This window comes from Hydractinia symbiolongicarpus, chromosome 13 (assembly GCF_029227915.1).
Source record: "Hydractinia symbiolongicarpus strain clone_291-10 chromosome 13, HSymV2.1, whole genome shotgun sequence".
Taxonomy (NCBI): Eukaryota; Metazoa; Cnidaria; class Hydrozoa; order Anthoathecata; family Hydractiniidae; genus Hydractinia; species Hydractinia symbiolongicarpus.
In genome coordinates, this window is record NC_079887.1 from 13,508,384 (window position 1) to 13,533,186 (window position 24,803).

At 33.5% G+C, this 24,803-nt stretch overlaps 3 protein-coding genes across 5 annotated transcripts; 1 reads left to right on the plus strand and 2 right to left on the minus strand.

Moving 5' to 3' along the window:
* Positions 1-1,011: 1,011 nt before the first annotated feature.
* On the minus strand, positions 1,012-6,855 carry LOC130624102 (transmembrane 7 superfamily member 3-like). The gene is made up of 2 exons (XM_057439668.1): positions 6,760-6,855; positions 1,012-4,741 (listed from the first exon to the last, which is right to left on the minus strand). Exon 2 carries the CDS (start codon positions 4,697-4,699, stop codon positions 2,837-2,839), a length of 1,863 nt encoding a protein of 620 aa, XP_057295651.1. The 5' UTR covers positions 4,700-4,741; positions 6,760-6,855; the 3' UTR covers positions 1,012-2,836.
* A 7,353-nt stretch (positions 6,856-14,208) lies between these two features.
* On the plus strand, positions 14,209-16,488 carry LOC130624105 (pre-mRNA-splicing factor 18-like). The gene is made up of 3 exons (XM_057439670.1): positions 14,209-14,456; positions 15,045-15,220; positions 15,569-16,488. Exons 1-3 carry the CDS (start codon positions 14,257-14,259, stop codon positions 16,237-16,239), a joined length of 1,047 nt encoding a protein of 348 aa, XP_057295653.1. The 5' UTR covers positions 14,209-14,256; the 3' UTR covers positions 16,240-16,488.
* Positions 16,489-19,306: 2,818 nt separating this feature from the next.
* LOC130624107 (putative ATPase N2B) lies at positions 19,307-24,501 on the minus strand. Of its 3 annotated transcripts, XM_057439673.1 has the most exons (4): positions 24,365-24,501; positions 23,087-23,124; positions 22,458-22,660; positions 19,307-21,622 (listed from the first exon to the last, which is right to left on the minus strand). In XM_057439673.1, the coding sequence occupies exons 3-4, from the start codon at positions 22,461-22,463 to the stop codon at positions 20,750-20,752; spliced, it is 879 nt and encodes a 292-aa protein (XP_057295656.1). In that variant the 5' UTR covers positions 22,464-22,660; positions 23,087-23,124; positions 24,365-24,501; the 3' UTR covers positions 19,307-20,749. The 3 variants fall into 3 exon arrangements, with proteins under 3 accessions (XP_057295656.1, XP_057295658.1, XP_057295657.1); XM_057439675.1 differs by lacking the exon at positions 24,365-24,501 and having other exon boundaries at positions 23,087-24,334; XM_057439674.1 differs by lacking the exons at positions 23,087-23,124; positions 24,365-24,501 and having other exon boundaries at positions 22,458-23,079.
* Between the last annotated feature and the right edge of the window lie 302 nt (positions 24,502-24,803).

Below are 24,803 nucleotides of genomic sequence, written 5' to 3' on the forward strand. Positions count from 1 at the left end.
CACACAAGAGTTAAATGTCATTTAGCAGAAAAACACCAACAAGAAAAAACAAATGTATTTTGTTTTCAAAAATTTTTACAAGGATTAATTTGCAGAAACTGATTATTTCCCCTTCTTGATTTCACATATACGATATCTTTGCACTGAAAATACTATAATTCTTTGCCACTAACGCTAAAATTATTTTAGCATCTTGTTTAGCCGTAAACGAATCTAGTGACAAATTTAAAAGTGAGTTTGACCAAAACGTATGCAACAAATCTTTTCAACCTGAATCTTCAATTTGGTTCATTATTCTGAAAATATCAAGTATACTTTTTCTTTCAGCTAAAATACTGCGCACCTTAACAATATTAGCTATTTGCACAACTAAACAATTTTTAGGATTTTTTCTGCTCTTTGCAAAAATATCATGCAGAGATTTAAGACATCTTTCCAGTATATATTTTCATGGCTTCCAGAATTCCATTAACATATTTTTGTACAACAAAGCTTAAACAAAGGAGCAAAACATAAAGAAAACAAGAACACAACTTCATGATGCTTAAAACTTTTTGCAAATTTTAATGCAAAAATACTAAAATTTGCAAAAATTTCTTTAACATATTGTATTACTTTATGTATATGTAATTAGTTCAAACTTTCGCAATGGAAGAATTAATGAAACTTTTTACAATTCACGAATAAACTTTGGCAGGTGGTTCACATTAAAATATTTTTCTATGATTCGCAAAAATTAATCTTTACAAAAAAGCAACCGTTTGCTAATTTTAATCCTAATCTTTGTACAAAAACAGTCTTTTCTAAAATGAATCAATCTTGTTAGGACAAAACTAAAATGTGTTACAAAACCTCACTAAAACTTGATAAAATGTGTAAACCCTCCTTGGAAACATGTATTTAGAGAATTTAAACTGAAAGGTAGCTTTTAAGCTTATTTATTTTCTTACTTCTATGATTCCTTTAAAAATTAACACATGTAACCGCTATGAAAAAAAAACTTCCAAGATATACCGCCATAAGAAATGAATAATCTAAGAAAATATAAAACTGCATACAAAAATATTTAATATTTAATAGAGAAAAAAATTTAAAGTACAAAAATTCAAAACAACAATAAAAACCAAAATAATAAAATACATCAATACGGAATAATAACAAAGGAATAGGCACAGTCAACAAAATATGAAGGACACATAATATTTGCATATATTTTTACTAAATTTAAGCTCTTGTAATGTTGTTCTATACATAATGCTGGGTTTACACTGATGAATTACACAAAAAAATTAATTAGCCTTGAAGGCCTTTAATAAAAACATTGAATGGATCTTGAATGTTAAACATGTTAAAAAATTATTCATAGAAAATGTATGCTTGTACACAATATATCTTTTGCAGCTAAAACAAAAACTTCTAAAATTAATCGATCAATGTAAACCCGGATTTATTTATTCATTATTCACAAATGTTAATAACTACAAAACTACTTTGTTAATGATAATAGCAAAAAAATAGAAATAAAAATATAATTCTTTTACAAATTTTAAAAAAAAAAGGACAGATACAAAAACCTGTTAAAGTATAGAGATGCAACGTAAACATGGGTCAAGACACAATAAACATTATCAGGTTCACAGATCGTACATGATGTAACAGGGGGCTTTTCTTGTAAAGTATTGATAATAAAGAGCACCACAAAAGACTTGCACAAAAATTGCTATAAGGAGATGATACCATTTGCAGTATTAAAAAACCTTATATCTTAGTTAATATATTTTCGGTTGTTGCAAATAGTTTTTATTGTAATCTATAAAAGGGAAGATATATATCTTTTGTACAAAAAAAATACTGAAAATTCTGACCTAAAATATATTTTTCTTTTAATAAGTCTTTTTATTGTATTAAAATAATGCAAACTTGTAAATATAATTTATGCATTATTAATCGTTAAATGCTGTGTATATATGTGTTTCACTGTAACATATGCATTGAAATAACTTTTTTTATCGTTAAGATCTGATACCAAACATTATATACTGCTTTAATACTGCAAGACTTTGGAGCAAAGAATTAGTTAAAAATAGTCTTCAACGTCTCAAAATAATATACTAGTCAATGACTCTTGGATAAATCCATGCCCATCCTTGGCAGTACCATTTGCACAAAGACAGACCGAATATGGCTATTATTAATATATTAACAAGTATATATGTCCTACTAAAAGACAGGGGGTATTCTTGGTAATCATGCAGAAAACAAGTTTTTAATTTAAATGTGAACAGCCATAATTATGATATAGAAAAAAAAAATTTGAATAATGTATTAAAAAATTGTGGGATACTAATAATTTAAACCAACAGGTTTATTGTCAAAACATACAAAAAAACAAGTGCAGAGACAACAATCTAATATTAATTAGTTAGATTTTCCAGCACTTTGCAAAAAAAGGACTCAAACTAGAAGACTTTAATCAAATGAGTAGAAAATTTATTAACATCTTTTAACTGTAAGAAAGTTTTTTTCATGATGAAGACAAAGGAGAGCATCTCTTCAGCTAAAAATAATTTGCTTCTCTGCTACAACAAGAAAAGATTTATACATACAGTACACCAACAAACACACACATACATAAGATAAACAAGTCTGACTTTAGCTTGATTTGCATGTCTAGTTAAAAGAAATTTTCTATTAAAATTTTTTTGGGGTTGCAAAGAGTTTAACTTAATAACATATTCAAAAAATTAAGGATATAATTTTAGTCAAGATTTTAGAAAACAATAAAAAAGAAAAATTATTTCTGAACAATGTGAATACAAAACATCTGATTCCTACTTTACGCATATGCAAACTTTGGATACCTTTCGTCTCCACGAGGCGGGGCTGTCGGTTCAGTATAACTCTGAGCTGCTGATTTATGCAGAAGTGGGGTTGACTCAAGTGAATCAGGAGATTGTAGTGGAAATGCAACATTATCTGTAACATCAGCTTGGTTGACATTCCTAGTATGACCAAAACTACTGAAAGTCATTTGATCATTAGTGCCGTTTATAATCAACGGTGTTCTTTCATCACTTTCAGGAGTGTAATATGTTTGTTTCTTTTTCTTCTGTCTTCTCCCTCTTCTGGAAAGATGTACGCTCTCGCTAAATTTTTCCCAGGCTTTCCGTCGTATTTCTTTCCCAGAAACTTCAAATTCATCGTTTCTTGAGGTAAAATACTGTACAATAAACCCAATAACAAATAAAGCTGCCCAAGCTCCAGTTAAAATATATTCAGGTTGTTGATATGGTCTTCGTAAGTAGGATGAACCGAAATCTTCGACAGTCATACGCAACAAAACTGTGACAACGATGTAATGCATGTTTGCTTGTAAAAAATAGTTTGGTAATAAAATTATAGCATACGATCCTAAAAGGCTTGAAAATAAATAACAAACTACTTTTGGAAAAAATAGAAATATTGTTGCAATGAACATTGTGACACAAACATAGCCAAGCAAAAATCGATAGTATTCATTCCAGAATTCATAATAACCAAAGGGTGTGTAAAACATAACAGCTGCAATAAACATACCAAATGACAAACAAACATTTAGGATGCAAAGGTAAAACACTTTTCGGAAAGCGTACAAAAACAAAACAATTGCTCCACCAACCAATGAACACATCGAAGAAACAATCAGTAATTCATCACTTTCCCATTCAACAGAGTATCTAGCTAAAATTGTATAGATAATCAGCCAAAAGAATACCATTCCTGACAAAAAAAGCAGAATACGGAATAATTTGAATCCAGCAAAACACATCACAATGCCAAGTAAAGCAAATATTATGCTGTAGGTTAGTGATACAGCTGAACCTTTAGAAAGGCACTCATTGTCTGTGCTTGTAAAATTACATCCATAAGTCGCAGCAGGCACATATGCTGCTGAATAACCAGTAGAAGAATCTGTTACTATAACATTAAATATAACTCCTTGAGCAAAAAGTTTTTCTGTAGCTGCAGAGAGGATTTCTGCTCCCTTAATTGTTGTTAAATGTTTACCGTTTTCTTTGATGTTGTCAGGAGTTGCCATTTTCCACAGTCCATCAAACAGTCCTTTCTCTGACAAGTCATTTTCATTTAGAAAATAATAATAAATGTCATAAACTAAACTGAATGTTCTAGGAACAACTTTGTCATCACACTGTGGATAGCCTTTCGGATATCGCCAATAGGCACTAGCCCTTTCAAATTGAACAGTAGTTTTAAATGATTGATATGTAACTTTAATATTTGGATTGATTTCAAGTGAACATGTTAGACAACATGCGCCAGGCACTGGACTAAATTTAATGGCTGGAATTGAAAAAAAGACTGCATTAACAAAGTTGTTGGAAGCAACTCCCAAATACGTTCTAGAAATAAATTCTTGATCTTGCAGCATCTTGACAAGCCCAGCATTTGTAGAAGTGTATTCATTGCCATAACTTGACTTTTTCAGAAATGAAGTTACTACTGCTTTATGCTGACTATGCAGTTGGTTTACAACAAAGCCATATCGATTTGGCTGTATAGATAACTGAATTAATTTGTACTTTGACAACGTTTGATTTGACAAAACCAGAGTGTAAGGTGTGTTCAATTTAACCTCTGTCCCTTCAACAAGCCAAGTAAGAACCAGAAAGGAAACCATAAAAAGCAGCAAATGATTCATTTTGGTACTACAAGTATTAAAACATCTTCTGAAATTGATTATCTAAAATGAATGCAATTAAACACATGTGAAAAAAATGTTTGTCAAAATTTTGATACAAGTAGCCAGTTGCCATTAAAAATGATTATTGAAGGTTACCTCTCAAAAAAAACCAGACGTTTTGATATAATCTGTACAGTTATATCAAAATAGTAAATAAGTTTCATTAATGATTTAATAAGAAATATTGTTCTGCAGTTATATTTGATAATATAAAAATGTCTATTTAAAGGAGATCACTAATCATTGTTGTCATAACAATAATAGCCGTGTCTGCATGGCCGGCAGCCGGCGGATGATATTCGAAACACTAAATGGCTGGCAGTTAAAAATTTGTATATGCCGGCCAACGATTCTTTACATGCTAAATGGCCGGCAGTTATAATTTCTGTATCTCTCATGACGGTGACTGATATTCCATATATTATATGTCTGACAGTTTAAGATGTATGTGTTTTATGTGCCAATCATTATTGTTATACTAAAAGTAGCTGGCAGTTGAAAATGGTATGTGCCAGTCATTAATTTCCTCAATTTATTTTTTCATTATATCGTTGGTGAATAACTTTCATTTCATTAAAAAGGCGACATTTTGTGCTATATCGTTTCTTGCTACATATGTACTCCTAAAGTTTGAAAAAAACTACGTTTACAGTGTTGGAGTTTTTTCTTATGACTATGGTTTCACCACAAACTGGGCCTTTACGCTAACGTCGTTGTATATTCAATTGAAAGATCGAACGATCGATGGAAAGATCAAACCGTTTATGAATGATGTAAATTTCACAATCGAAACAAACTTTACATCTTCTTAAATATATGGGAAATCCATTTCCAGCACTACAGATAGAAATTTTCAAACTGTCAGACATAATATATGGAATATCAGTCACTGGCACAAGAGATACGGAAATTATAACTGCCGGTCATTTAATGTTTGGAAAATCGATGGCCGGCATAACATACAAATTTTTAACTGCAGGCCATTTAGTATTTCAAATATCATCAGCCGGCTGCCGGCCATGAAGACAGGCGAACAATAATTGTTATCTTTGTATTCAGTCATTATAAAAAACAAATCTATATCATTATCAAACTAGACAGGCTGGATAATATTTCCAAAAAAAAAGGAATCACTATGTGTGCTCTCCTCCACAGATCCTTTGGTAATTGGCTTTACCAAGTTGTGGCTACGTTTTGAAGGAAGAAAAAGATAGATGGTGATAGCCATTTCACACTTGCAGCGAAAATTAATGCATCAGATTGAAGATTTGTTTGTTATAGCTAGTCAGATAGATCACTTTCCACATGACAATGTGTTTTGATTTCATTTTGAGAACAATAAGCATGCACACACTTTTGTGTAGGTAAAAAAGCATAACTCACACACAACAGGGTAAAATGGCAGAGATTTCTATAACTAGCTAGAGGTAGTGGTTATTAAAATAACCCCACAAAATTAAGACTTATATACATTCTATTAGAACGTGTAATAAAATATTAGGTACCCCCAAAATAAAAGGTACCCCCTTGGGTTTCCATGTATTACTTTTATTACAAGCTATTTCTCCGTAGATTCATTTCTACGGTGACCGATCACAAAAGGACAGCTTCTGGGCAAAACGCTCACTGCGTCTTGCGCACGACTGGTTAAGCTTACCTGATGTAATTTCGCCAAAGATTTGGATATTATCGACGTCAAATAATGTTATGACGTTTTCATGGATTTATTCGCCTAGCTATAACCAAAGGGGGACCTTATATTTTAGCCATTTACAGCTAAAATATGTGGCCCCCGCTATGGCGTTTGCTTATAAAAAATCACCCATAACCAAAACGGGTACCTTTGAATTCAACCATGCATACACAAATTATTTGGTACCAACTGTGAGTTTTTCTCGGATTTATTCGCCCATAACCAAAGGGGGACCTTATATTTTAGCCATTTATATACACCTAAAATATGTGATTCCCCCTATGGCGTTTCCTCAGAACTACGCACCCATAACCAAAAGGGGTACCTTTTAATTCAAGCATACATACATCTCTGACCACAAACCTCCCAGACTTTCAGTGTTACAGCTAGTGCGCCATGTTATTTTGCCAGACTAAATGACAAGGGCCCCGATTTGTCCCCGGGGTTTTTTTTATATTGAGGACGAGGTTGTAAGGGAACGAAAGAAAGGAAAAAAGTTTAAATTAAATTATTCTATGCGCAATTTTTAGTTTATTTATTTGCGCTTATTGGCCACCGTAATAAAATACTGATGGAGAACACAACATTGGAAAGAGTAACAAAAAAATGAATAAAAATGACGAAGAGAGCTTTGCGACACATACAGCTAACTAAATTCGCGAAAGTCCATTTTCGTCCTCAGAACTCTTAGATGTAAGAAGCTCTGGGGAAGAAAGTGTTGAAAGTTACGCCAACCATATATATTGGATAAGAGGACCAAATGTCGACATTCGCAATATAGCAAGTAACATTACAAGCACTCTTGCAAGTACTAGCGCAATAATATTATGTGTAGCACCGACCTTGTCCCATGTTCAAATCACCAACCTGAAAGTGTAACACAATTGTTTTAAGCATTGTAGGTGGAATTGTACCAAACTTGTGTAATAAAATTTAGCTAGAAATGGTTAAGTAATGGCTAAACAACAAAATATTGTCACGATCAGTCATGACCGACAATTTCTTTTATGTATATATTGAATTTTTGATACTGCACCTGAACAACCCTTGTTTACCTGGATATTTTGCATTATATAATAATTAAGTAATAACGACTCAAGAGGGCCTTAGGGAGTTACCGAACTGTTTATTTTTACTGACTTCACACCATGATTTCAGATTCTCGTGGGGTTTTTTTCAAACAAGGTGATATTTTATGATGATTAATTTATTCAAAATCAAAGACACGGAACTATATAATTCATTCAAAAAAAAACTTGAGGGTAATGTTCTAATTCCAGTAACTTGCTCCTGTTGTTAGTAACTTTACCGTAACAACTAATGTAGGACTCTCTCATAAGTGTATCCTTTTATACTAGATGTAATTCTATAACTTGTAACAACCCCCTTTAAAGCTTCTTTGACTTTAATTAAACTTTTAACGTTTGGTAAGGTGGTGTACTATAATTAATCAGTACCTGAGGATTTTATGACATGCCTATTGCCTTTCTTAAAACCCCTTTTCCCTCTATTTCAATGCTGCACGACATGAACTGTCGAGAGTTCAACAAAACACAAAACTGAGATGAAAAAAAAAGCAGGGTTGAGGATAGCGGGCAGCAGAAGATTCTTTTCTTACCGTGGATTCCTTTATTCTGCTCAAGTTTATAGACATCACGCTAAATACATGTGGGCGCGAATATAAAAAGAAGGCTAAAGAGAGAAAATTTTAATTATGGTTTAGGTTCGCAAAAGATGTCGATCTGTTTTGATAAAATATTTTCCATTGATCTTTTTTTGTTTTTGTTCGTTTTTGTTTGTGTTATCTGGCGAATTAAAACCGGTCGAAAAATTGTTTGCACTTCAATTACTTATCAGCGTTGGTTTTTTAGAAGACCAGGGGTCAATTTGAAACATTTAAAATTATTAACATTCATTAAAGTTACGTGAACTTTCGTTACGTAATTAGGACGATTTCATGCGGAAGTGGTACTAAGTAGATTCCAGATCCCCTTTTTATCACTCTGAATGAAACCCGACTCACAATTTCATATTCATATCGCCTTTATCGAGAATAGTTTGAAATATCAGAATGAGGAATGGATATCATGGAAAATTAGAATCCCCACCTTTTGAAAGAAAGCATGCTGCTTTTTTTAGATAAAAGCCATGGATAAAAATACCATGTTCAGCACATACATTGGTAGCATTTAGTAGACATGTTATTTTCTTATAAGCAACTGACAATTGGTTCGGATCATTTTCTAAATATATTGTCTTGAGGTTCTGAAAGAGTATTTTTGTGCACTTTTTTGCAACTAGCTTGAGAAAACGGAGTATTGTACTTTTAGCTTCTAATTTAAAATTTCATCTATAGATACAGCTTATAAGGGCAATGGTTAAGTTCTTAGAATGTTTCTCCAATCACAAGAGCATAACCTTACACCACTAAGCCTGATTCTGTTTTTGTATAAGGCATATCCCAGCCCATAATTTTCGAAGTTCCAGTTCTATATAAAAAAGAAAAAGATAAGTCACAACCTCGTCTCTAGGACTATTTGCTTCTCCATAGAACTGCGCTTTTTGTTCCAATAAAGGCGGGGTAGAGCTAAAATAAGACAAAAGGTCAAATTGATAATGCTATTGATGTTACTTGATGGAAAGAAAAATATCTGCCTATCACAACACAGCCTGGTAACGAGATCTAGATTTCTTAGACGAACCTTGTTACAAAGTTAAACTGAGGTTTCCTGCTATTATAATGAAAGGATAAGAAAATAAATTTTTCTTTTAGCAATCAGTCTTGCGTGCGGAAGTATCTACAAAAGGTGAGTTCTTCTAAGGTTGGTTAAGCAGTTCATCTGTAGAAGGTTTATTGAACCTCGTCATCTCTAAGGTTACTTATGTCTTGCTTTACACCTTATATGCGCTTTTAGCTTTGTTGAATAATCGTTTTCAAAAATATGTTAGAACGGAAATACCGCTATGTTTTTACAAAATAACCCTAGAGATTTTTATATTGAAGGCAAAGGTTGCAAAGCTTAACCCTACTGTTTCGTTTCAGGGAGAAAGCGTGGTTTTGCCACTCCACACGATAGTAATATGCTATGACTATAAAACTTGGTACAGTAACTAACCAAAATAGAAGAAATGATCTGACAAAATATGGCGATGTCATAATTTTTGCTTATGTAATAATTTTTTTAAAAACACTATTTTTTTTGATTTTTTTATCTCTTCACTTTATAATTGCTTAATTTGACTTTATCATGTCAAGTGTATTTAGATCAGAAAAAATGCTTCTTCATAAAAATCTATGTTGGAAGCGTCATAATATTAAAAAAATCGAAAAATAATGAAGATAATTCTACTTTTGTTTTATTAGTAATTAAAATGTCACATGTCCTCGTAATAGAAAAACAGTGAAAATTCATAACAAAATTCAAGCTGATATATACGCATAAAACAAAGGGTATTAGAACTAAGGTAATAAGCTAGTTGGTGTAATTACCATCCCAGGTAGCAATAGAAAAATAAAGTTAAACTTTCTTACGATGGTGCAAATTTTATTATGGATCAATTTCACTACCCAAGCAGAAACCAGTATAAGAAACAAGGCTTGTGATCATCCCTTTACAACAAACAAAACCCTTTCTGTTCATACGATACTTCGAACCTCCAACGGAGAGTAAAGTCAATTGAAAAACATGAAAAGTCGGTTAAGACTCTTTTTTCTATATTTTTAGGATGGGACAACAACATTTTCTCTTGATCTGCGCTGTACTGTTAACATTAACTGTATACGCAACAAAACATGGTAGAGATGAGCGGAAAGAAAAACCAAATAAATGTAAAGATATTGACGAAACAACGCATTTCTGTGTTGATGGTGTAACTTACGATCGATCTGTATTTGGAAGGTGCAGTAATGGAGAAATCTTTAACAAGAAAACTCATGTTTGTCACTCTCATGTGCAAATCGTGAGCCGACAAGATAGACTAAAGAATTGTGCAAAACCTGAATACACATCTTTCTGTCAATGTTTTATGTCACTTTATGGTGAGTGTGGAGGCTTCACATATATTAGAATCCGATCATTTTGTCACGAAGGAAAGATATTTGATAGAGATCTATATGAAGTATGCAATTGTAAGGTCTATTTAAAGAGTGATAATATGTGCTAGTATCTATCTCGTGTTTTGTTTTTGTCCTTTTAAAGATGATATCCCAGAAATTATTGTGTTATTTGCTGTTATCGTTATAACTTTGCCCTAGACCTTCGGTTATTAAGGGTCAATATTATAGTAGGCACTAATGAAGATTTTCCAAAAGTAATTTATAGTCCGTAATGCAAGGAACGAACATTTTGTAGTGGTCAAGAGCCCATGTTACTGCCAAAGCATTGCATTCGATTGTAGGGGACTTTCTTTATGGAATCGTATGCAGCCAGTTCCATCTTGGCTCCAATCTCTTTGGATACCATGTTAGCTGATTTGCATCAAATGCATGACAGCTTTTGTTGATCTACTTTGCAATGATGGACTTAGAACTTTTGAGTGATTTAAATATTATTAATAATAAATTAAATAGGCGCCACAATTTTCTAATAACCTCCTTCCCAGGTTTTGTATCTTTTCTGACATATATATCGACGGAACGGCAATATGCGCACGCCCAGGGAACGAGATTGAATTTGCTAGAGAGAGGACATTTGTCATAATGATTCCAATTTTCTTGAATATATTTTATTGCAATATCCTGAGCATTAAATATCTTTGTAATGTGTGGTAGGTTCCTAGTATTTTTAAACAATGCTGACATCCAGAGTATGGAAAGGTTGCTCATCATGATCACCACTTTTGTTCCACGATGTCTACTAAGCAGTGTTTTAAGAACAGAGAAGCATCAAAAAATTATGTTGCATTAATGTTGGTTTTGGTGCGTTTTTTAGTGGTACTAGGTTTTAAGGAATTTTTTTTTAACAACGTCTTTTTAAAGTTGGATGGATTCTCTATCCAAATTAAGTGGCTAGCTCCCAGCGTCTATAAAACCCCGCCCTAATACAATTAGCGCAACCAAAAATATCGGATAAAATCCGAAATGTGTTTACAAAAATTGATTTCAAAATGGTGGACGAGTGGTGACCAAAGTGAAGTAGTGGGAGAAAAACAAGGATGAATTTTCTGGTGTTTACGATACGAAACGTGTTTAGAAAAGTTTTTGTTCAATACTAATATTTTAATCTTGTAGCTACATGTCCTAGTTATGAAAATGGAGAGAGGGTTTATGGATTCAGCACCAGCACCCTTGTTTAGATTTTGGATATGACTTGGAGTATATTTTTGTTACAATTCTCTTTTTAAATAACTCCGTGGTTTCCCAGCTTTGTTACTTCACAGGTCTGTGACTTCACAGGGGTATGGCTTTGTGGCTTAAAACAGCAGTGCAATGTCTTCATTTTAATAACTAAAAATTAATAAAGAAACACATTACATTAATGATCCTATATGAATAAAGCCAACTGTTTTCTCTTAGTAGAAAGATAAAGGGGTTATTTTAAAGTCAAATTTTGAAGATTGCCCTAGAACATGTTACATGGAATCACAATCCTGATATTTATTTGTGCATGCATCTGAATTAGCTAGGCTCCACACCCAAAAATGAAGTTTTAACAATGCTGTTAAAACATGCTTATTAAAAAGAGCTCAATGAGGCAAAAAAAATGAGGGGTCACTGAGGTCCTAGATAAATTAGTAATAGTGGCATCGTTTTATTAAGTGCTATTTTAGGGAAAATAAGTGTATAATGAAATTCTCATTACTCAGAGTTTGTTTATGTTAGCTAGCTAGAGATTTAAAATTTTGTGCATAGTCAGATATATTATCAAGGTTGCTGAAAATTATATTACTTTTCAAAATGGCTGCCATCCCCCAGCAACAAGGCCATGTATATACCATAGCAACAAAAAAGGCACATTTAGAGTGCATTATGTGGTAAGTACGTCAATTTTTGCTGAAAAAATGATTTATTTAGTTAAACTTGATTATTTTGTTTAAATTTTAAAAAAAATTAGAACAGTGAAAATTTCAGTTTCTTGGACCAAAGAGAGTTGTGATGTCATCACCGGTGTAGCAAGAGTTTTTTTAAAAAAACATAAAGGTGTATTCCTTCAGAAATATGATACTTTCAATTTTGTGTAAAATGCAGATCAGGAATTTACAGACCAACCACAAAAACAGTTATAAGTATGTTAAATCTATTACTTTTGACTTAAAAATTGGCACAGTAATAAATATTCCAAATTCCTTTCTCTTGATTCAAAAATGAATCACACCATGTTGACACCTTCTAAAAATGTGCTATAAAATCTGAAAATTTACAGTTGCCAAAACATTTCAATTTTAACCTAAGCATAAAATTTCATGAGAACGAAGTTTACCAATGTGTTCTTTGTTCTTTAAATCACAAAATTAGAAAGTTTCATTAAGATTCAAAAAAGGAATCCGGGTCGGCTTCCCGCTTGAAATTCTCCACCGCCAACTAATCGTGTTCCGCTTGGAAAAAAACATTAAAATATGGTTTTGATGAATGCAAAATAGCGAAAATTGGATTAATCGGTATTTCCATGTTATATACCGGCGAAAAGCGCAAAAAATGAATTGCAATAGCTATATTGGTTTAGGAAATATAATGCAAGGAAGTTGAGATAAAATTTTCGATGGCATCAATTGAATGTTTGTGTCCTGTGGAACGCCTACCTAAGTGATTACGTAATGGCCAATGTGGGCGCAAAAATAGAGGTAAAATATAAACAATCCAAACAGACACGGAGGAAAACTTATTGAAACAAACAAAATCCACAATAAAAATGTGAGGGAAATTTGGGTTTCAACATTTATTCACAATGCCTTAGGAAACATTGCTTTGTATGAGCACGAATGATGACATAAACCCTCGTAAATTGAACATTTAGTCTATTTTTATTTTTCCAAAGGGTATTGGCTGTTCATGCATCCTATTACACAGCAATTAGTCAATCTTTTTCTTTTTTGGTTGTGCTAGCAATGTTTTTTCTGCATTAAATATTTTCATTACCTCCATTTCTGTGCACGCACCTTTTTGGGATAGCATGACGTAATGTTATATGATGCGAGAGCAGGAAAAACATGGCACTATGGTTGAGTGTATTTGTACCCCTAGTTTTAATGGTTGGTGCACCCTAACTACTGAACAGAAGCACTGCAAAGTCTAGGAAAAATTAATTTCTATTGCCATACCATTTCAATTTTCCTACCAAATTACTCACAGTGAATACCATTATTTGCTGTGAGGATTTAATTTCAATTTTTATTGTGAAAACTGAAGAAACTATATATATATAAGAAATAATAGCCAATCAGATTATAGCATTGCTCTTGTTCTGTTTCATTTTAAACTGTTTGTTCATGAAAGAAGATTTAGCTTTAATAATCCTTATCTGCCATGCTGAATATATTATTACGTATATATGTGAGTTGGCATGGTGAAGTAGTGTACACTTTTTCCAAAAAGCGGCCATAATCAACTAGCGTTGGAATAATAAATTCTTATGCAATTTCGATTGCTTTGCTTTGGACTTTAGCAACTCTAAAAGATTAGACATTTGTGAATTTTTGGTTTAATAAGAAAAAGGTTCAAAAAAAAATATTTTTTAAAAATACACACTGTTTCTCTTATTCAAACTTTTCTTTTTAATACAGTAGGGTATCCTACAGTTTTCACTCAATCCACTTTTGCTGGTCTTCTTTACAGCGTGATAATATATTAAATTAAATTTTAGATTTTAAATTAGTAGAATTTATCATGGATTCTTTACTTGCTGAAATGGAACGCAAGAGAAAGCAGCTTGAGTCGAACACAGTTACTGCAAAAAAGAAATACTTTAAACGTGGGGAGTTGGCTAAACAGCAGACGGAAGAATATCACAAAAAGAAAGAAGAAAAATTGAAAAGCAAAGGTCTGCTATCAAATGAAGAAAAAGGGCATGAAGAAGACTACATTAAGTAAGTTTGGTATTATACTTTTTTTTTTTGATTTCCCCAAACGTTCTTGTTAAGATATCTCTTGAATAGCCCATTAAAGCTGTCCCTAGCCAGTGTGATTTTAAGGATATAAATTAAGGAATGTTACATCTAAAACCAAGGTGGTTCTGTAATGCACCTGTAAACATCTAGATATTAAATATATTCCTTAGAAATGTCTTAAAAAGTTTCCAAAGTTTTAAAAACATTTTTTTTTTAAATTTGCTTGTTTTGGTCATCTCAGTTATGACCACTGTTGATGTTGTTTTTTAATTGAAATTTCCGGGTTTTTTTTTGTCTTGAAATACTCCCGGGATTAATTTTTTTAAATTAACTGACTACCCTAAAAACGACACTCATTCCATGAATTTTTCCTGTTCCTTTTGTCAGTCCAACTTGTTTGAATTTTTCTCCAAATTAGAGCCGCGTGTTGATTATAACTTCTTGTTAAAATGCGCGAAAATTGATAAGCGCGAAATACGTTGATGTTACTAACGCGGGGAAAAGTTAGCACAAATAAGGTATTAATTAATGTATTGAGTAAAAAAAGTTTCTTTTTATATATCATAGGAATCTAATCAAACCAAAGTCCGATAAATCCGATAAGTATAAAGAGGTTCCTACATCAGAGTTAGTACGGCGTTTCCGCGAGAAAGGGGAACCAATAATTTTGTTCGGTGAAACCCACGAAGAAGCGTGTCAAAGGCTTCGCCTTGTTGAAATGATGGCAAAAGAAGACAATAAGGGTAAGAGTATTTCCTATGAAACAACTTTATATTTACACCTACATGTTGGTGCCAAGGTAATTGGTATAATATCCTTTTTCGACATCAAACAACGTCATTAAGTGACGCGTTGTGATTATGTCGTAAACATGTAATCAGTGACATTGTATGAGAATAGCGAAACATATAAATGTTTATGGTCTAACTGAAAATACATTAATGTAACATTTCATCTATAAAAAAATGGTAATTTTTCGCTATATATTTTTTTTTACATAAGCAGTTTTCTCTGCCATTGGAAAATCTGACGTCTTTTAGTTTTCACAACCCCGAATATGCCATTGTTTCAACGTTTATTTTTGATTGCAGGGTTAAGAAACGATTTTAAAGCTGCCATGGATCGAGTGGACCAAGCATACATGGATCAAATTGTTGGCGAAAATAGCAGCGAAAACGCGCATAAAGCACACGACGTCCGTTTGGCTACAGATATCGTGAGTCTTGAAGAAATAACCGAACTTGCACAAAAGCTGAACAGGGGCGATATGTCGTTAGATTCCAAAGTTGTTTTAGAATTTTTGCGTCATATCGGTCATCTGTGGGGCATGGATTTGAATAATCGACAACTTGACGAAAAGATGACGTTGCAAGGTCGTCTAAACAGTGCCCAATATGAACAAACAATGTCTTACTTGAAACCGTTATTTCGTAAACTCCGGTCAGTCAGTTTGTCGAAAGACATTTTAAATGCTTTGACGACCATAGTGGATAACTTAATGGAACGCGAATATGTCAAAGCTAATGACAAGTACCTCCAAATGGCTATTGGTAATGCACCATGGCCTATTGGCGTGACCAACCCCGGCATTCACGCTCGTACAGGGCGGGAAAAGATTTCCACTGCGCTTGTTGCGCATGTGCTTAACGATGAAACACAGCGGAAATATATACAAGCCTTAAAACGACTCATGACGTATTGTCAAAAACGTTTCCCGACAGATCCGTCGAAATGTGTTGAATATAATGGCGTCAATACATAACAAAACATGAAATATTTTAACGACGGGAGAATGTATACTGAAATCACGTTTGTGTAGCGATTGATGGTTGCCTTGCAAAAGAAAAATGCAAACCCGCATCACGATTGCTGGCTGTATGACAAAACAAAGAGTTGTACCCATGCGGAACGGTTTTACGTCTTGTAAATAGTAATACTCCTTTAAGTGTTTTGGAGTATGTGCCGCCATTTTGTATTCAAGTGTGTGGCTATAATACATTACATCATAGTATAGTTTTAACTTCTATTTAGACAAGCCCAAGGGGGGAAAGGGGCCTTATACCTCCAAAAAAGTTTAACGTCATTTAACACCTGTCAACAGCGTTTTCATGTTTCGAAAAAAGAAAGACTGAGACTTTTTCTAGCGTTTTTCTCTGTTTAGATCAGGACTAAAGACCATAGCAGTCACAGCTTATGTGATTTGGCATGTCAAACTGTAAAAAGTACAACAAGCGAGTTGTTTGTAGCAAAAAATCTTTAGCTATTCCAAAAATGTAGCATTTTCGATTTTTTTTATTTAGTCATTTGAAGGATAGCGTTTTTCAGTGGTAGAACCTAGGAGGAAAAATAAAATTGCATTGTGGTGATGTCTCCATGTATTTTCCTATCTCACTCAGTTTAGACTGGTGTAATGTCGTGACTGACGCAACAATTAGATTTTAATGGGGGTGGATTTTATACATAATCTGAGCGTGCCAATGAACCGCAGTGTAGTACGGTAACCTGGAGCTCAAACTTGCCCAAAATGGATTTAGAATTTCCAAAGGTGAGTTCTTTCTGCGAACTTCACCTTGCTGTAGCGGAATGAAAACTTCTTTGCTGTTTTGGGGGATTATCGTTTAAACATGCAGAGTACAAAGGAGTGCTCGCTTTAGGAATATTTCAAAAATTATTCGAACGTGAGATTGACAATCGAACGTTACTAAAGTCGTACACGTAAGGTATTATTTGAAATACAAGACATTTAGCTTTCTCTGATATTTATATACAGTATACTCGTGACAACTCGAAAGCCAGAGGAAAGAAGGAAGCCTCTCGAGTTTGTTGAGGTGGCAACATCACTGAAACAAAAAGCGGCGCAAAACTGACAATTCCTTTTTCACGGCAGTAAAGCGAAGTATAACACGCTACGCCTTTATTATCTTTTTTAGCTTAGTCAGTATCAGTATCGCCAGAGTAGAAAATTGTGAAAAAATCCATTGATTATTCGCACGCCAACACAGTTCACCCCACATCCGATGACTCGAATTTTAACAGAAAAAATGTAAACAGTTCGACTGATAGCCTCCTTTGAATATTAGCTTAATTTAAATGATAGGCTACATTAGGTGATAACCCACCTCAGGTGAGAGTCCAATTTAATGATAGCCTAATTCAGGTGACAGCCTAATTCAGGTGAAAGTTTACTTCAGGTAATATCCTACTTCAGGTGAAAGCTTACTTTAAAGGACAGTCTACTTTATTTGATAGCCTATTTCAGGTGATAGCTTTTTTTAGGTGATATGCTACTTTACATGATAGCCTACATTCAGGTCATAGCTTACTTTAGATGATATTTCTTTAAGTGATAGCCCACTTTAGGTGATAGCCCACTTTATGTGATAGCCCACTTTATGTGATAACCCACTTTAGGTGATAGCCCACTTTAAGTGATAGCCCGCTTTAGGTGATAACCCACTTTAGGTGATAGCCCACTTTAAGTGATAGCCCACTTTAGGTGATAACCCACTTTAGGTGATAACCCACTTTATGTCATAGCCCACTTTATGTGATAACCCACTTTAGGTGATAGTTCACTTTATGTGATAGCCCACTTATGTGATAACCCACTTTAGGTGATAGCCCACTTTAAGTGATAGCCCACTTTAGGTGATAGCACACTTTAGACTATAACTCACTTTAGGTGGTAGCCAACGTTAGGTGATAACCTACTTCAAGGGATTGTCTACTTTATTTGATAGCCTACTTCAGGTAATAGCCCACTTTAGATGATAGCTTACTTTAGATGATAGCCTACTTTAACGGATAGCCTACTTTAGGTACTAGCCCACTTCAGCTGATAGACTGCTGTAGATGATAGCCACTTCACGTAATAACCTACTTTAGATGTTAGTAAACTTTGAGGAATTGTCCTACTTCAGATGATAGTTTACTTTAGGTGATAGCCCGGTTTAGCCAATTTCATCTATTTGTCAGTTAATTATAAATTAGTGTTTGGCATTCGTAGTCTATTTCTTGATATACTATAGTGCGCAAACAACCTCGTGTCGAGGACTCTTTCTCCCTTTTTACAAGCTCGTGAGCTTGTTACAAGCTCGTGAGCTTGTATTAAAACGCGAATGTGTCCTACAAGAATGGAAATTTTTGCCTCTCTGAGCACCGACACGGGAGTCGTCGTGTGTTCGAATCTCATCTTGGTAACTATTTTTACTTTTTTTTTCTTTTTTCTTTTTTAAAAAGATAAGACAAGTGTTCAAAACACTTGTTTAACTAACTAGTAAATAAAGGTGTTTCCACCAAACTTTTTAAAAGTGAATGTAGGCAGAATTAACTGAATTAATGAATTTCGCAAATTTTGGGTTTTGTGGGTTTGTGGTCTTTCTTCTTCCTGTCAGTCGGTTCACCCAAGACGGACCCATCGAAAATTAAAAGTTCAAGGAATTTTCCGTTCAGGAAGGTCTCACAAATCAATTTTGAAAAATAAGTGTGTAACAAATATTATTGCGTATCTGAATATTAAAATATGTCGTGTCTAACTTCGTAACAAAAATCCCAATTTGATAGACAGCTTTTTGTAAACTTTATTCGCGAGGTTGTTTGCGTATATCATACGTCTTGTTGGTATTGAGATCGTTCAAGAAATATCGCAATATCAAAAAATGAAAAAGAGCCCTGCGCACTATAGTATATCAGGCAATAGACTAAGACAAGTCCTTATAGCTTGATGTTTTTGAAATCCATGATTTTATTCTCTTTCGTGTTTATTTAATCGGCTAGTCAGAATGAAACTAAAGGATAATATAACAAAGAGTCTGTAAAACAATTCTGAATAAGAAAGAAAAAATATTTTCTCCAATAAATAAAATATAATACAAGAATTTACTAGCAACTTCACTAGCAGTTAAAATTAAAAAATTGCTTTTAAAATAATTAAAACTATTATAAATATCAACAAAATATAACTACGAGAAATGGAACATTTATACAAAGCATGCGAAACGGCATAGAAAATTCTTTAGAAAACTAAACACAACTTTGGTGCCTAATTTGCATGACGAGCTAAAGGCGGCATGTAATCTGTAATAGCGAAGACAATGCATTGCAAGGCCAAATAACTTGGAAAAACGGATGGAATAAAGTGATGCAATTTCCTGCGGGTAACTAGGGACAAAAGTGGGACCAATTTTCTAAACTGAGTCGATCCCCCGTTTTGTTTGGGAATCGACGAATTAAGCCCTTTAAATCCTGATATCTATTTACAGTTTCCTGAAAGAGCATGATCCTATATTTTGATCAGCGTTTTAAGGTCTACAAAATGCAGGTTACGGGTTAAAAAATTGCTAAAAAATATTTTTCCTATATGACGATGGGTAATTGATGATGTGATTATCATGTATTAGTCCGTCTCCCTCATCAAGTGGATCCATCCACTCGGGTTATTCAACTATTTGTGAATATTATGATTTTTTGACAAAATTCTTTGTCAAAAAATTATATTTCAAGTGGCGAAATTTCATCATGGGGAAATTTACGCGCGACTGGTGAATTTCCTCCAATTACGCTAAATAAAAGTCAAACTAAATTAAAAGCATTTAACCAATAGCTAAAATAGAACCCCCACGAAATTAAAATCCAAACTTTCATTAAGTGGCGTCACAGCACAATGCTGTGCATAAAATAATCGAAGATGAAATAACACGTCAAATAGTGTGTTTTTAGAAATATAAATCGGTTGTCAAGAAAAATTAAGACCTGCCTTAATTTTCGAATCGAAAAAATTAATCCGGGCAAAAAATCCTGCTACAATTTTAAATTATTCCAATTTATGGCTCACCAAGAACATACCAATTATCTATGTGGCTCATTTTTTTAGGTAGAACTAACCCAGGTAAAACAATGAATGGCTCAAATAAAGTTTTCTAAATTTTAGTGCGTCGAGTTAACCCGAATTAACTCGTCGCAGTTAAAAAAATGTTAACTATGGTTGATTTTAACTTATTGTAGAGGCTTCATGTTGGCGTGTAGTTGATAAACTTATCAACATCATACAACAATTGATCGCATTCTGTCCAGCTACAATCACCAATCAACTAAGCAATGCATCCTTCGCCGTCCTGCTAATCTCTTTAACCTTTTTCTTTACTCCTAATAAGATAATTTACCTTGCCTACCCAGTCCATATCACTGTACTCCTTGTTAAAGTGGACATTTTAGAAACGAAAGACACTACCCTGCGACTCAACCACGTGTTCCATCGTTTCGCTTTTTCGCGCTTAGTCTTTCTCCTCCTCTGTGCCAAAATAAGGAATAAATCGATGTGGGCGGTATTTAGTTTCTTGATAAAATACGCTTCCAATCATTTTTAATCTGCTTACTGCGCGCCTGAAAGAAAAAAGTTCGTTTTCACCGGTTATAACGTTCAACGAGCGGAAACTTGCAGTGTCTAATTGCTCTAAATCGTCATCGACATCACCTCTGTCTATCATTAGAAACAAATCTTCCAGAGAAGCATCAGCAGTGCAGTATAATTTAACACGTGACTCGTAAGCTGCATCGATAAATTTAAAAAACCTTCGAGCTTCGCTGTTATGGTTTATTATCATCTTTGGTATATCGTCGAGAAAAATGAATTCGAAATGATTACAAATGGTTAGATAGTCGATAGGACCCAGACTTTGCTGAAACAATTCTTGAAAAGTAAATCGCGCTACTTTGCCAGCAAGCATAGGTACAAAAACGTTCCGTCCATTAACACTAACAAACGAGCTGGATATTTTTTGATCAGGCGGGATTAATTCTGCGAATAATCGATTCATTTCTTCTTTAGTTTCCACAGACATCGGATGGAGAAAGCGCGCCTGTCCAGCTTTCATGTCGACACGATGATCTCGATCAGAGTCCAAGTAGTAAACGAGGCAATTATTCGTAAAAAGTTCTCGAAAAGACGACACCAAACTTTCCACGCTAAACGATTCATCGTAGAAACAATCTGTCTGGGAGCAATCACCTAATTCCATGGGAGCTTGATTAGATGTACCAACAATGACTGCCCCTTTATCTATCATATGACCCAAAACATCCTCAAGAAGGGTGCATGCGGTATAATCTGCCACCTGGATTTCATCAAAACATATCAACCAGGCATCCTGAAGTGTAAAACAACATTTCATTATCTTCCAGGAAATTATCGAGGCATAAATTAAAGATCATGAAATTAACACGAAAAAAATTACCGCGAATACCTAACAACTTATTAATATTAATTTAATTAACGCGATTTAGCTAGGGTGACTCACAAAAAACATTAAATAACGCGAATTAGGAAAATAATTCTTAATTTTAAGAAATGGTTCATTAACAACCAGTTTCTTTTGTTTCCTTAAAATCATTTACAACATACAGTTTGCTCTAAGCACATTAGGTGCACAAACTGTAGCAGTACGATACTAAATATTTTCCCAATCAAACAGAAGGAGAACGCAGTATGTGTGTGAGAGACCTTTGTGTGGTAATTGTTAAAAAAATATGTTTTTAAACTTTAATTACAGGTTTTCAATAAGTAGTACCTTTTTTAACATCCTGTATAATTACGTTATAATTTAATAAGAGGCATTTAAGTAACGCGGATTTTAAACATGCGCGGTAATTTTGTGCTTTGCTAATTTCAAAAGTTTTCCCCAAACTCATAACAAAAATTCCTGAAAACTGCAACGCTTATCTAAACATTCTGTAAAAAAGCTTCGCACGCCTGCAATATTTTCATCCATTAAACGCATACAAAATCTACTTTTTTTTGTGACACACTTCTTAAAAGTTCAACTTCGCCTTATAAATAGGAAATGCTTATAAATTATTGTTTTTTTAACACTGCCAGAGCTCATAAGAAATTATGTTAAAGTTTATATTAGTAACACAGAAAACAGATCACTTTCCCCTAGTATGAATAGGGTCAAGGCAAAGTTTCTATAAATATGTAAATACCTCCATGATTTTGTTAGCTATGTCTTTTGCTGAACAGCGGTTTATTTCAGAATAAAGAAACGATGTAAATGAATTGAAGTAAACTCGTTTTTTATACTTTGTCGGTATAGTATCATAAAATAAATCCAGAACAACCGTCTTTCCAGTCCCAATACCACCATGGAGGTAAAAACCTTTGACATATTTTTCTTTGCAAGTATGATCTAAAAATTAGGACACTGATATGGAAGGTGTCAGCAAATAAAATAAGTCTTGTTCCTTAGTAGGCGAGTTTTCATTTAAACGGTCATTCTGTACCAAATTTAAAAACTGTCTCTTGTCAACCTTCTCAGATTTTAAAAAAAGTGTTGATTATCTTTTTGTGATGATAGCCTTGAAAAAAATGTACAGCCTTTTTAAATACTGAAAATACTATTCTATTCTATTATTAGGAGCCCCACCGTCCTTTTTTTAACCTCCCTATTTTCATCCTGTGGCGGATATGTAACACCCTATTAATTTATACTCATATTCAAAGACATACAAAAGACATCAATGTCGTTGTTAAAAGAATATATGGAACTTACAAAAAAGCAATGTGAAATAGTTACAACAAATTGGTAGTGAATAAAAGTAAATTTTGCCCTTACTTGTTTCATTTGTCCACTTTGTCTGCCAACAAACGTGACTAAAAATACCTTATATTTTTAAAATTTTCAGCAAGATCAGCAATGCTTAGATAAGCCTCTCTCTAATTTTCTAATGTTGCTAATTTTACAAATTACTACAAACTTAGTTTACTGAGTTTATTGAATCTTTTCATACAGGAAATTTTCAACTTTAAAAGATTTTTTGCAATAGGTTTTGACAGGCAGAAACATGAACTTAGATGAATAAACAGAAAATAACTTTAAAAAAACAGACATAGAAACTGTCTGCAAACTAAAGCAATACGAAAAATAAGCAATTGTTGTTTCCTGGTTAAATTAAATGATTTGTCTTACTTGAAGTAGGTAATCTAAGAAGCAATAATTTACTCTGGACTTTAGAGCAACCTAATCCTTTTTACAACCTGCTATTTTGCTCAAGGCTTTCCTTTTTACTTGGATATTTTCAACCCCCCTATTTTCGCAAAATTTCAGAAAGTTGAAAACCCCCCTTTCCCCTGAAATGGTTTCCTGAAATAGTCAAACTAAAAAACAGTTTCATTTTAAGCGAAATCAAAGACGGTCCACAGGGGTTCAAAAATTTATTCAGCACTTTTGCAACGTTTTGTTTTATTACAAGCTCGTGAGCTTGTATTAAAACGCAAATGGGTCCTACAAGAATGGAAATTTTTGCCTCTCTGAGCACCGACACGGGAGTCGTCGTGTGTTCGAATCTCATCTTGGTAACTATTTTTACTTTTTTTTTCTTTTTTCTTTTTTAAAAAGATAAGACAAGTGTTCAAAACACAATTTAACTAGCTAGTAAATGAAGGTGTTTCCACCAAACTTTTTAAAAGTGAATGTAGGCAGAATTAACTGAATTAATGAATTTCGCAAATTTTGGGGTTTGTGGTCTTTCTTCTTCCTGTCAGTCGGTTCACCCACAGACGGACCCATCGAAAATTAAAATTTCGAGGAATTTTCCGTTCAGGAAGATCTCACAAATCAATTTTGAAAAATAACTGCGTAGTGTGTAACAAATATTATTGCGTATCTGAATAGTAAAATATGTCGTGTCTAACTTCGTAACAAAAATCCCAATTTGATAGACAACATTTTGTAAACTTTATTCGCGAGGTTGTTTGCGTATATCATACGTCTTGTTACTGTTAAAGTTGAATTTGGAAGTAACCCATTCTTTGCCCACAGCACTTCATTCTACACAACAGCATGGAAAGGAGAAGGAGAATGTTTTCTAAACAGTATAAAAAACAAACCTACCGTGAATTCCAACATTGTGGAAGACATCTTGTAACTTTAACAATGCAGAGAATTGATGCTTATCAGGTTTGAGAATACCCTTTTCTAACATCAAAGCATATTGGTTGATTAATGGACCAGTATTTGCAAGATATCTCACGGTGCTAAGGTAGGGTGCATTTTGAAAATATCTTCCAATAATTTTTCCACAAAGTCTAAACATTCTAAAAAAAGTTTTCGGCAATACATGTTTTTCATTTTTTATAAAAACAATTGGAATTCTAGAATTTCAATTACAAAAACTTATATGCCTATATGTTCATGAAAAGTACTTTTTCAGGTTCAAAATATGCCTAGGTTATGCTTAATGGCAAAAAAATGTATAGGAACATGCTTTTACAACATTTTCTTAGGCTTCACATAACGCTTAGCATATGATTAAAAAAATGACTAAATATAA